The sequence below is a fragment of the Salvelinus alpinus genome, chromosome 8, assembly GCF_045679555.1.
Source record: "Salvelinus alpinus chromosome 8, SLU_Salpinus.1, whole genome shotgun sequence".
Classification (NCBI taxonomy): domain Eukaryota; kingdom Metazoa; phylum Chordata; class Actinopteri; order Salmoniformes; family Salmonidae; genus Salvelinus; species Salvelinus alpinus.
Window position 1 is genome coordinate 77,408,248 of NC_092093.1, and position 12,235 is coordinate 77,420,482.

The following is a 12,235-nucleotide window of genomic DNA, read 5'->3' on the forward strand; positions in this document are numbered from 1 at the left end:
TAACTTTACTGCATGATCCCTGCAGAAAGGCTTGGTTGTGCACACTGTATCAAAAGCATTGTACAAATACAACGCCACAGTTAGTCACTGTGATCTGTATAGAGAAACCATATCTCCATTAGTCCATATTGTAATAAGTGGATTTGCAGAATGCACAAAGAACACACAACTGTCCTAAGGTACTGTTTGAGAATCCCAATGAAGTCAAAAAATACCAGTAATACCAAACACAGGGGCCCAGTTTAACTGTGAATCTGCGGCGACAGAGACATCCCACTGATGTATACAGTAAGCTGTAAAAGAGTCTGATTTGTTGGTGTAGCTCTGAAAATGCTCTTTAGAAAACCACACCCCTCCTGTATTGTAAATAAACATGTCTCACATCTGCTGTTGAATCATGGTTTGCATCCCAAATGGCACTCTATTCCTTATATACTGCACTACTTCTGGGGCCCTGGTCAAAAGTAGTGCACTATATAGGGAAAAGCATGCCATTTGTGACATAATCATCGAAATTAAGACCTTCAGAACAGCGGGCGGGTGACGTGTTTTCACTAAGGAAATGACATTACATTATTCCTGCTCTAGTCCCTTAAATCTATTTCTATTTCGGGGCTTGTGTGTCTTTTGAGTTTCAGTATGTACTAAACAGAAACCAAAGACAATTGCATTTAGCTTAATTAATGGGGTGGCCTATTCAGAATAATTCTGAGAAGAAAGCGAAAGACGTCAACACTCTGTTTTAACAGAGGCCCAATCAGAGATGAATTGCTACATTATATTTTTGCGAGGCTTTATGTTGCGGGAATTATCCAATCAAACAAACACATGGCTGGGGCGCTTCCGGCGCCGAAAAGAGATGGCCGCCTCGCTTCGCGTTCCTTGGAAAATATGCAGTATTTTGTTTTTTTATGTGTTATTTCTTACATCGGTACCCCAGGTAATCTTAGGTTTCATTACATACAGTCGGGAGGAACTACTGAATATACGATTAACGTCAACTCATCATCGTTCCTACCAGGAATATGACTTTCCCGAAACGGATCCAGTGTTTTGCCTTCCACCCAATACAATGGATCTGATCCCAGCCGGCGACCCTGTGCGACGCCGAAAAAGGGGCAAACGAGGCGGTCTCGTGGTCAGGCTTCGGAGACGGGCACATCGCGCTCCACTCCCTAGCATACTACTCGCCAATGTCCAGTCTCTTGACAATAAGGTTGATGAAATCCGAGCACGGGTAGCATTCCAGAGAGACATCAGGGATTGCAACGTGCTCTGCTTCACGGAAACATGGCTAACTCAAGAGACGCTAACGGAGTCGGTGCAGCCAGCTGGTTTCTTCATGCATCGCGCCGACAGAAACAAACATCTTTCTGGTAAGAAGAGGGGCGGGGGGTATGCCTTATGATTAACGAGACGTGGTGTGATCATCATAACAACACACAGGAACTCAAGTCATTCTGTTCACCTGATCTAGAACTCCTCACAATCAAATGTCGACCGCATTATCTACCAAGGGAATTCTCTTCAATCATAATCACAGCCGTATATATTCCCCCCCAAGCAGACACATCGATGGCCCTGAACGAACTTTATCTGACTCTTTGTAAACTGGAAACCACACACCCTGAGGCTGCATTCATCGTAGCTGGGGATTTTAACAAGGCTAATCTAAAAACAAAACTCCCTAAATTCTATCAGCATATCGATTGTGCTACCAGGGCTGGAAAAACCCTAGATCATTGTTATACTAATTTCCGCGACGCATATAAGGCCCTCCCCCGCCCCCCTTTCGGAAAAGCTGACCACGACTCCATTTTGTTGATTCCAGCCTACAAACAGAAACTAAAACAACAAGCTCCCGCGCTCAGGTCTGTTCAACGCTGGTCCGACCAATCTGAATCCACGCTTCAAGACTGCTTCGATCACGCGGATTGGAATATGTTCCGCATTGCGTCCAACAACAATATTGACGAATATGCTGATTCGGTGAGCGAGTTCATTAGGAAGTGCATTGACGATGTCGTACCCACAGCAACGATTAAAACATTCCCAAACCAGAAACCGTGGATTGACGGCAGCATTCACGTGAAACTGAAAGCGCGAACCACTGCTTTTAACCAGGGCAAGGTGACCGGAAGCATGACCGAATACAAACAGTGTAGCTATTCTCTCCGCAAGGCAATCAAACAGGCTAAGTCCCAGTACAGAGACAAAATCGAGTCGCAATTCAACAGCTCAGACACAAGAGGTATGTGGCAGGGTCTACAGTCAATCACGGATTACAAAAAGAAAACCAGCCCCGTCGCGGACCAGGATGTCTTGCTCCCAGACAGGCTAAACAACTTTTTTGCCCGCTTTGAGGACAATACAGTGCCACTGACACGGCCCCCTACCAAAACCTGCGGGCTCTCCTTCACTGCAGCCGAGGTGAGTAAAACATTTAAACGTGTTAACCCTCGCAAGGCTGCAGGCCCAGACGGCATTCCCAGCCGCGTCCTCAGAGCATGCGCAGACCAGCTGGCTGGTGTGTTTACGGACATATTCAATCAATCCTTATCCCAGTCTGCTGTTCCCACATGCTTCAAGAGGGCCACCATTGTTCCTGTTCCCAAGAAAGCTAAGGTAACTGAGCTAAACGACTACCGCCCCGTAGCACTCACTTCCGTCATCATGAAGTGCTTTGAGAGACTAGTCAAGGACCATATCACCTCCACCCTACCGGACACCCTAGACCCACTCCAATTTGCTTACCGACCCAATAGGTCCACAGACGACGCAATCGCAACCACACTGCACACTGCCCTAACCCATCTGGACAAGAGGAATACCCATGTGAGAATGCTGTTCATCGATTACAGCTCAGCATTTAACACCATAGTACCCTCCAAACTCGTCATCAAGCTCGAGACCCTGGGTCTCGACCCCGCCCTGTGCAACTGGGTCCTGGACTTCCTGACGGGCCGCCCCCAGGTGGTGAGGGTAGGTAACAACATCTCCACCCCGCTGATCCTCAACACTGGGGCCCCACAAGGGTGCGTTCTGAGCCCTCTCCTGTACTCCCTGTTCACCCACGACTGCGTGGCCATGCACGCCTCCAACTCAATCATCAAGTTTGCGGATGACACTACAGTGGTAGGCTTGATTACCAACAACGACGAGACGGCCTACAGGGAGGAGGTGAGGGCCCTCGGAGTGTGGTGTCAGGAAAATAACCTCACACTCAACGTCAACAAAACAAAGGAGATGATTGTGGACTTCAGGAAACAGCAGAGGGAGCACCCCCCTATCCACATCGACGGGTCAGTAGTGGAGAAGGTGGAAAGTTTTAAGTTCCTCGGTGTACACATCACGGACAAACTGAATTGGTCCACCCACACAGACAGCGTTGTGAAGAAGGCGCAGCAGCGCCTCTTCAACCTCAGGAGGCTGAAGAAATTCGGCTTGTCACCAAAAGCACTCACAAACTTCTACAGATGCACAATCGAGAGCATCCTGTCGGGCTGTATCACCGCCTGGTACGGCAACTGCTCCGCCCACAACCGTAAGGCTCTCCAGAGGGTAGTGAGGTCTGCAGAACGCATCACCGGGGGCAAACTACCTGCCCTCCAGGACACCTACACCACCCGATGTCACAGGAAGGCCATAAAGATCATCAAGGACAACAACCACCCAAGCCACTGCCTGTTCACCCCGCTATCATCCAGAAGGCGAGGTCAGTACAGGTGCATCAAAGCAGGGACCGAGAGACTGAAAAACAGCTTCTATCTCAAGGCCATCAGACTGTTAAACAGCCACCACTAACATTTAGCGGCCGCTGCCAACATACTGACTCAACTCCAGCCACTTTAAAAATGGGAATTGATGGAAATTATGTAAAAATGTACCACTAGCCACTTTAAACAATGCCACTTAATATAATGTTTACATACCCTACATTACCCATCTCATATGTATATACTGTACTCTATATCATCTACTGCATCTTGCCATCTTTATGTAATACATGTACCACTAGCCACTTTAAACTATGCCACTTTATGTTTACATACCCTACAGTACTCATCTCATATGTATATACCGTACTCTATACCATCTACTGCATCTTGCCATGCCGTTCTGTACCACCACTCATTCATATATCTTTATGTACATATTCTTCATCCCTTTACACTTGTGTGTGTGTATAAGGTAGTAGTTGTGGAATTGTTAGGTTAGATTACTTGTTGGTTATTACTGCATTGTCGGAACTAGAAGCACAAGCATTTCGCTACACTCGCATTAACATCTGCTAACCATGTGTATGTGACTAATAAAATTTGATTTGATTTGATGATTTGATTTGACCTCTTTAACCCAGAATGCCAAAAGTGCAGGTTTAAATGTGTTTTTAGCAGATAACAGTGAGGAGTTAATGTTGCAAAAACAAACTGTGGTGAATTCAGATTTATTTTCAAGTGCCGTTTAAAAAATATATATTTTAATGTAAAGTTTTGGTATAGTGATGCAAGAGTTTCATATTTTTGATCAGAGTAAAAGCAAAATGAATTTTCTTCTCATGTGTAAAAGTTGATAGAAAAATAACTCAATGGTTCAAAAATTATTCATAAAAGTTTATACAATTCCCATGAATATATACTGTATGTTTTATAGAGTCCCAATTTGAGCAAAATGTCAATATCATACAATTTCTTCAAAGGTTTATTCATTGTTTTGTGGAAGTAACCATAGATTAACAAAATAAATGTTCACATAAAAGCAAAATCAGACAATACAATGAGATATTATGCATTTGGTCATTGGATAACAATCCAGTCTCTATCAAAATGTTTTAACTCATAACTTAACAATAAAAAAAACAGACTATTCTCACCAACTTATTTTTTTACAATCCTTAATAATTTATAGATTTTCTAAAATATGACAAAAGTTAATTGCTTTCCGTTTGTCAGCATCTGTTTGAAGCATGAGTTTTTGCACAGAAAATAAAAGGTACAGTACCGGACCGAAGCCTTGGGGTACATTTAGTTCGCTGGCTGATTCTGTGCCCCTACAGGGTGTACAGCTAAAACAATGGCTGATTCTGTGCCCCTACAGGGTGTACAGCTAAAACAATGGCTGTTCTGTGTCCCTACAGGGTGTACAGCTAAAACAATGGCTGATTCTGTGCCCCTACAGGGTGTACAGCTAAAACAATGGCTGTTCTGTGTCCCTACAGGGTTGTACAGCTAAAACAATGGCTGTTCTGTGCCCCTACAGGGTGTACAGCTAAAACAATGGCTGATTCTGTGCCCCTACAGGGTGTACAGCTAAAACAATGGCTGTTCTGTGTCCCTACAGGGTTGTACAGCTAAAACAATGGCTGTTCTGTGCCCCTACAGGGTGTACAGCTAAAACAATGGCTGATTCTGTGTCCCTACAGGGTTGTACAGCTAAAACAATGGCTGATTCTGTGCCCCTACAGGGTGTACAGCTAAAACAATGGCTGTTCTGTGTCCCTACAGGGTTGTACAGCTAAAACAATGGCTGATTCTGTGTCCCTACAGGGTGTACAGCTAAAACAATGGCTGTTATGTGTCCCTACAGGGTGTACAGCTAAAACAATGGCTGATTCTGTGTCCCTACAGGGTGTACAGCTAAAACAATGGCTGTTCTATACCTCTGAAGCCTCAACACATTGTTTCCCCCTTCAAATCAATCTCATAATTTCTCAATGACGCCTTCTCTTCTGTTTCTTTCTATTGGAGAACAGAGAGTCTAAAGTGCAGCTTTTAACGGTTTGCACATTCAAGAATAAGAGTCATTGCTAAAAGTAACTTTGTGCAGCTTTTCTCAATCACCCCTTGACCACAAGCACAGTCGAGGTTGTCAAACAATGGGCCCAAACAGCACAGAGAATTTAAAAAAGTGTAGATTTTGACACAAACAGTACCTTGAAGATATACATACAATTAGTGAGTCGGCAGAAAATGGCCGACTAGTTACTATAACAGTCCAACTTGATTTCTCTCAGTTGTGTACTTGGCATTGGGTTGCTACAATGTAAATAACATACTTTATAAGTATTTAAGGAGGATTCTTTCCAGTCGGTCAAAAAAGGAACACAACGGGTTATGGTTAAGTAAAACTTTGATACAGCAGAACAACCACTGCGATAAACAAACTCTCAATAACAAATACTTGAACAATTGCTTTGCTGGCTGACAAAGAGATAATACTGAAAAGGCTATTTATTTGTAATTTTTTGAGCAAGTCTTTTGCTCTCTCTCTCTCTCTCTCTCTCTCTCTGGCTTCTTGTAAACAGCAATTTGAATGTGATTCTGAACAGCTAAGCAGGAGTGAGTGTAGGATTAAACGGCATGGTGAGCTAGGCTGGGATTGAATCAAACCTGCCTTAGCAACGTTTACTCAGTGTCTTTATGTACAATATCCATCCCATGCCCGCACACTTCTAATTCTGAAAAGCAGACCTGTGTGTGTGTGTGGGGGGGGGGGGGTCACCCTGCTAGTAGTTGTAGGTTTTTATACAGTACCCAAGACCAGTCTGCGAATTCATTTGACCATTGGAAAAATAACTACTGCGTAAATACTGCAATCCGGGTTGGATTGAATTGACCTCCTAGTCTTTTTTACACTGTTGACGTACCTTGTTCTAAAGGAAAACATATAAGGGAGCAACACTGTACTTCATATAATACTACACTGATAACAGAAAGAAAAACATCCCTTTAGTTCATGGCCCTTAAACGGATGCAGCACTGGGCCGACTAAACCTCCCGACCGAGTGTGTGTGTGGGTTTGCACGCCTGTCTGCTTGTCTGCCTGCGTGTGTGTCAGCCTGCGTGTGTGTGCACGTGAGCATGCCTGTATGCTGGTGCTAGTTCAACATTTGCTTGCGCTTTCCAGTTTAAAAGCCTCGATAAGGATCCATCCTCTCTCGGAAATGAAACCCCAAGGCCGAGCTGTGGAAGACATGATGGTGGTTGTGACTAACGACAGCACAATGGATCTGCTGGTATCTTGTCCACTCTAACCCTCAAGTGCTAGGTGTTTGGCTGGAGTGAACTTTATCTATATATTCACAGTTATTGTCTGTTTAGTTTAGTTTAATTTAGTCACACACTGCTTTGTGTGTGTGTGTTTGTGTGTGTCTTGATAAATTAGAACAGTACAGATGTTATTTAAGGTCAGCTAAATTCATTCACGTTGTAAGGCACATATCATGGAGGGAGTCCTTCAGAAGAAGCTTATAAGACCATATTATTTTGCCTCTTCAGATAGTCCTTTATGTTCCCAGAGGCACTCTGTACATTATTAACCACAACGGGTGTGTTGCTTTGCTTCCCAAAAAGGCACTTTGGCAAAAGTACAATACAAATCTCGGAGTATAAAAAAAAAAAAAAATGAAATTCAGATACATCAAATAAGTTAACATAACAAAAGTGTCTCGTTCAGAACTGAACAATGCAGTTAACGATGATCATGGCAACACCTGTCTAATGCATGTGATGCAGGTCAAAACACAACCCACACACGAAATAGGATGTCTTCAGTTCTGCTGCATTTTTACAGACGGAAAACAGAGAGTACCTGTTTCTTGTTTTTGACTGTCTCTTCCGAGTGAGTTTTCAGAGGGAAGGTTGATGTTGCATAGAGAGTAGAAGGGAAGATGAGTTGGAGACAGACGACTCCGTGATAGGCGCTAGTACTTCTGCACCAGAGGCACTTTGACAGTCTTTACTTCTGATATATGAGAGGACTTCTGGATGATGCAGCTGGTCGTCCCTGATCCGCTGCTGTCCTTTCCCTGCGCCAGGTTAGTCAAGGCCATGGCTGCATTGATCTCCTTCCAGTACGTCTCATCTTTGCCCCGTACCTTCTCCTTCTGAACACCCCCACTGAACATAACACACAGAGAGACAACGAACGCAGAGTTAGAGAGAGATGAACGAACACAGAGAAGAGAGAGAGAGATGAACAAACACAGAAGTGAGAGAGAGAAGAGAGATGAACGAACACAGAGAAGAGAGCGAGAGAAGAGAGATGAACGAACACAGAAGAGAGAGAGAGATGAACGAACAGAGAGAAGAGAGCGAGAGAAGAGAGATGAACGAACACAGAGAAGAGAGCGAGAGAAGAGAGAGATGAACGAACACAGAGAAGAGAGAGATGAACGAACAGAGAGAAGAGAGAGAGAAGAGAGAGATGAACGAACATAGAGAAGAGAGAGATGAACGAACACAGAGAAGAGAGAAGAGAGAGAGATGAACAAACACAGAAGTGAGAGAGAGAAGAGAGATGAACGAACACAGAGAAGAGAGCGAGAGAAGAGAGATGAACGAACACAGAAGAGAGAGAGAGATGAACGAACAGAGAGAAGAGAGCGAGAGAAGAGAGATGAACGAACACAGAGAAGAGAGCAAGAGAAGAGAGAGATGAACGAACACAGAGAAGAGAGAGATGAACGAACAGAGAGAAGAGAGAGAGAAGAGAGAGATGAACGAACATAGAGAAGAGAGAGATGAACGAACACAGAGAAGAGAGAAGAGAGAGAGATGAATGAACAGAGAGAAGAGAGGGAGAAGAGAGATGAACGAACACAGAGAAGAGAGCGAGAGAAGAGAGATGAATGAACACAGAAGAGAGAGAGAGATGAACGAACACAGAGAAGAGAGCGAGAGAAGAGAGAGATGAACGAACACAGAGAAGAGAGAGATGAACGAACAGAGAGAAGAGAGAGAGAAGAGAGAGATGAACGAACACAGAGAAGAGAGAGAGATGAACGAACACAGAGAAGAGAGAAGAGAGAGAGAGATGAATGAACAGAGAGAAGAGAGGGAGAAGAGAGATGAACGAACACAGAGAAGAGAGCGAGAGAAGAGAGAGATGAACGAACACAGAGAAGAGAGAGATGAACGAACAGAGAGAAGAGAGAGAGAAGAGAGAGATGAACGAGCACAGAGAAAAGAGAGAGAGAGAGAGAAGAGAGATGAATGAACACAGAGTTGAAGGAGGAGAGGGAGCTCTACAAATAGTTAATAATCATAGACAGAGAAAAATCGATGTCCGAATGAGCATGAAAACATACAGAAGGAATCTGTAAAATACACTCACTTGTCACATTTACTTGATCCATGGTCCATGGTTTCTGAAAGCGCAACAGAAAAAGAGGTTCATTTAACGACGTACACCTTGGGGTCAATGAGGATTAATTAAGGACCTAGTTTGAGGGCTGGTGAGGAGTGCATGTGGGTTTGTGTGTGGGGTCAAATCTGTGCTGCAGTAACATGTGTTTCTCTGTTTCCACTTCTGATTCAGATGCAAAACAAATAGTAGTCATGTAATAATGGCCAAATCTTAACTAAAAAGGCACCGTTAACACTCACATTTTGACATGAATAACACAACTGCACTTTAACTATTTTTGATCCCAAACTGCATATACTTGCATTTTCATTTTGAAACAAATTAGACTGAGAAAATATGATAGAAATGAGAAAATAGGAATAAAACGAGACAGAAAGGGGGAATAGAGAAAAAGCAAAGTAACTAAGAAAGAGAGTTAACTTCCCATGCTGTTGGGACACATTCAGACACAGGAGCTGTTTATATCTCATAGAAAAAGCATTGGTCAGGAATTAAACAGCGAAGTCAGTAAACAATGAACGCTATCAGTTCAGCCAGTCTGTTTAAAACCAGGTCCATCTAATGTTCTGTGTTCTCACCAGCCAGACCCTTAGGTAGAAGGGCAGTTATGGTGGTGTGTGTGTGTGTGCGTTGAGGTAATAGTGGCACAGCCGCAAAAGGCCTCCTGTACTCTTACTACCTGCCAAGCTGCAGAGAGCTTCGAGAGGGGGTAGTGGGTAGAGTGGTGATGTGAGGGGTGCAGGTTTGGGCCCAGGGCTACAGCAGCCTCTGCCTAGCAGTGAACTCTACCCAGTGATGATGATGACTGGCTTGGCACCCTCCATTAAAAGAGATCTGGATTTCCTGCTCATAAAACCTCCAGGCACACCCTTTGAAAAACATAAAACCAGGGCCAATGAGCTGCTTTAAGGAGGGAGCGTGCAAGGAGACAAAACTAAGAGGCAACCTGTGAGTGTCTGTCATTGTAAAATAAGAATTTGTTCTTAACTGACTTGCCTTGTTAAATAATGGTTAAAAAATATATTAAATAATTGAGCTGAGCATTAGGCAAGACCAGGTGACTGATTGGGGGTGAGGTAAGGCTCTCTCTCTCTCTCAATTTCAATTTAAGGGCTTTATTGGCATGGGAAACAAAGCAAGTGAAATAGAAAATAAACAAAAGTGAAATAAACAATAAAAAAAATGTACAGTAAATATTACACTCACAAAAGGTCCAAAAGATTACAGACATTTACAATGTAATTCTCTCTCTCTCTCGCTCTCTCTCCCTCCCTCTCTCTCTCTCTCTCTCTCCAGCTGCTTTCATTTAGGATGATTGCCCTCCCAGATCGCCCTATAGACACAGAGGCAGGGAGGAGAGACAGACGCTTGCCTCGCACCACATTTCCCGTAAAGAAAATGTTCATAACATGTACGAGTCCCTTTAACGAGCAGCCACTTGTACCGCCACCACTGCAAATCATCGCCGACTGGGTGTTTTGACCATTTTTTACGCTAATGAAAATTCAGTCGCACATTTGCGCTGGAATTTGTTCCCACACTTCTTATAGGTGGTGAGGGAAGGAGGGTCGGGTGGGGACATAGTTATTATGTTACTTAGAGAAAGTCAATTCTCCTACGCAGCTGTAGAGCTGGAAAACCATGTCCTTGCTTCTTCCTGCAAGGGTCTCAGAACCTCATTGGCCGACACCGGAGAAAGGACAGGTGGTGCGCGCTGCAGCCTTTCACCTCACCCATTCAGTTTTCCAAAGACCTTAATCCGGAGTCTAGACAAGGAATACAGAGTCCTGCAGGGCCACAGTATCCCCCCCCCCCCCCCCACACACAAAAAAACTGTAGTAAATACTACAGTAATGTCCACAAAAACACTACAGTCCACAAAAAAACATTATTTAACTGTAAATAGTAATACTACAGTATTTCATTTGCATATACCCTGCCCATTCCCCTCCCACATATCCCAATTTGTGCCACCTATAAGTGAGAAACCTACACACCAAGTATAGACTATATTGTGCTAGTTCAGACCCCAGGCCTATCTACCTTCCTATAAGTTGTGGAACATGTGCTCTTTCGGTATTTGTCAGGTAGGTTTCCTCAAGGAGAAAGACCCCACTTCATGTCAAAGATAATAAAACAGAAATACTATAGTAAATACTTCCATAATGTCCACAAAACCACTACAGTAAATGCTACAGTTTTCTTGCCGAAGGAACCCCCTCCCAGGCAAACCGGCGACCCAGGAACCCCCATCATACTTTGGGGAAAAAGTTACATTTTCACATATTTTCTTACCATCAAGTGAATGACAATGGCAAGGAGAAGTAATCAATATTTTTTAAATGCATAGATTTGGTAGATAGTTTTTCATTATTTTGACCTCCCCACATTATAGTTGGAAGAGGAAGTGTAAACTCTAACAGCCTATTAGCTAGAAAGGTAACTCTAAACACATTTTCACTAAGAGCAACTGTTTAGCCATGTGCTGGCAAAAATGTACGTCCAAGTCAATAAAATTTACCAGCAGCCAGCGGCACCTGCCACACGAGTAGCCTATTCACGTGTGCTTTTTCAAAGCCTGTCAGATACTACAGTGAGTGTAATTGGCTCCAGTGACTGTAATTTACTCAATGTTAGGAGTTGAGAAATAAAGTTGACATTATTAGAAATAAGATATTCTCCTCTTTTCTACTGAAGGTATGTCATTTTTTTTAAATGATGTTGTTGCTAGTGATATTCATACATTTTTGGGGGGGAATCAATTTTATATACAGTATATATACTTATTTTTCTATGCAGTTTTGGCTGGACTACCTGAGAACGGCGTCGAAGGGGATGGCTCCTAACCAATTGTGCTAGTTTGTGTGTTTTTTGACGTTGTTTGTAACTTATTTTGTACGCAATGTTTCTGCCACCGTCTCTTATGACCGAATATAACTTCTGGACATCAGAACAGCGATTACTCACCTCATACTGGACGAAGATTCTTTCTTTAACGGGTCGGACGCAAAGGATTTACTGCTGATACCGAACCAGGCCCGAATCCCCGTCATTCACATGAAGAAGAGACACCGATACAAGGGACGCA

The 12,235-nt window shown here is 43.5% G+C and overlaps 1 protein-coding gene across 1 annotated transcript in view; it reads right to left on the reverse strand.

Moving 5' to 3' along the window:
• Positions 1-4,674: 4,674 nt before the first annotated feature.
• Positions 4,675-12,235, reverse strand: part of mkxa (mohawk homeobox a) — a 33,303-nt gene continuing 25,742 nt past the window's right edge. The window contains exons 6-7 of the mRNA XM_071415149.1: positions 9,115-9,148; positions 4,675-7,898 (exon numbers count right to left, since the gene is read on the reverse strand). Of these exons, the coding sequence (XP_071271250.1) occupies positions 7,703-7,898; positions 9,115-9,148 (230 nt within the window). The 3' untranslated portion in view covers positions 4,675-7,702. The remainder of the gene's footprint in view (positions 7,899-9,114; positions 9,149-12,235) is intronic.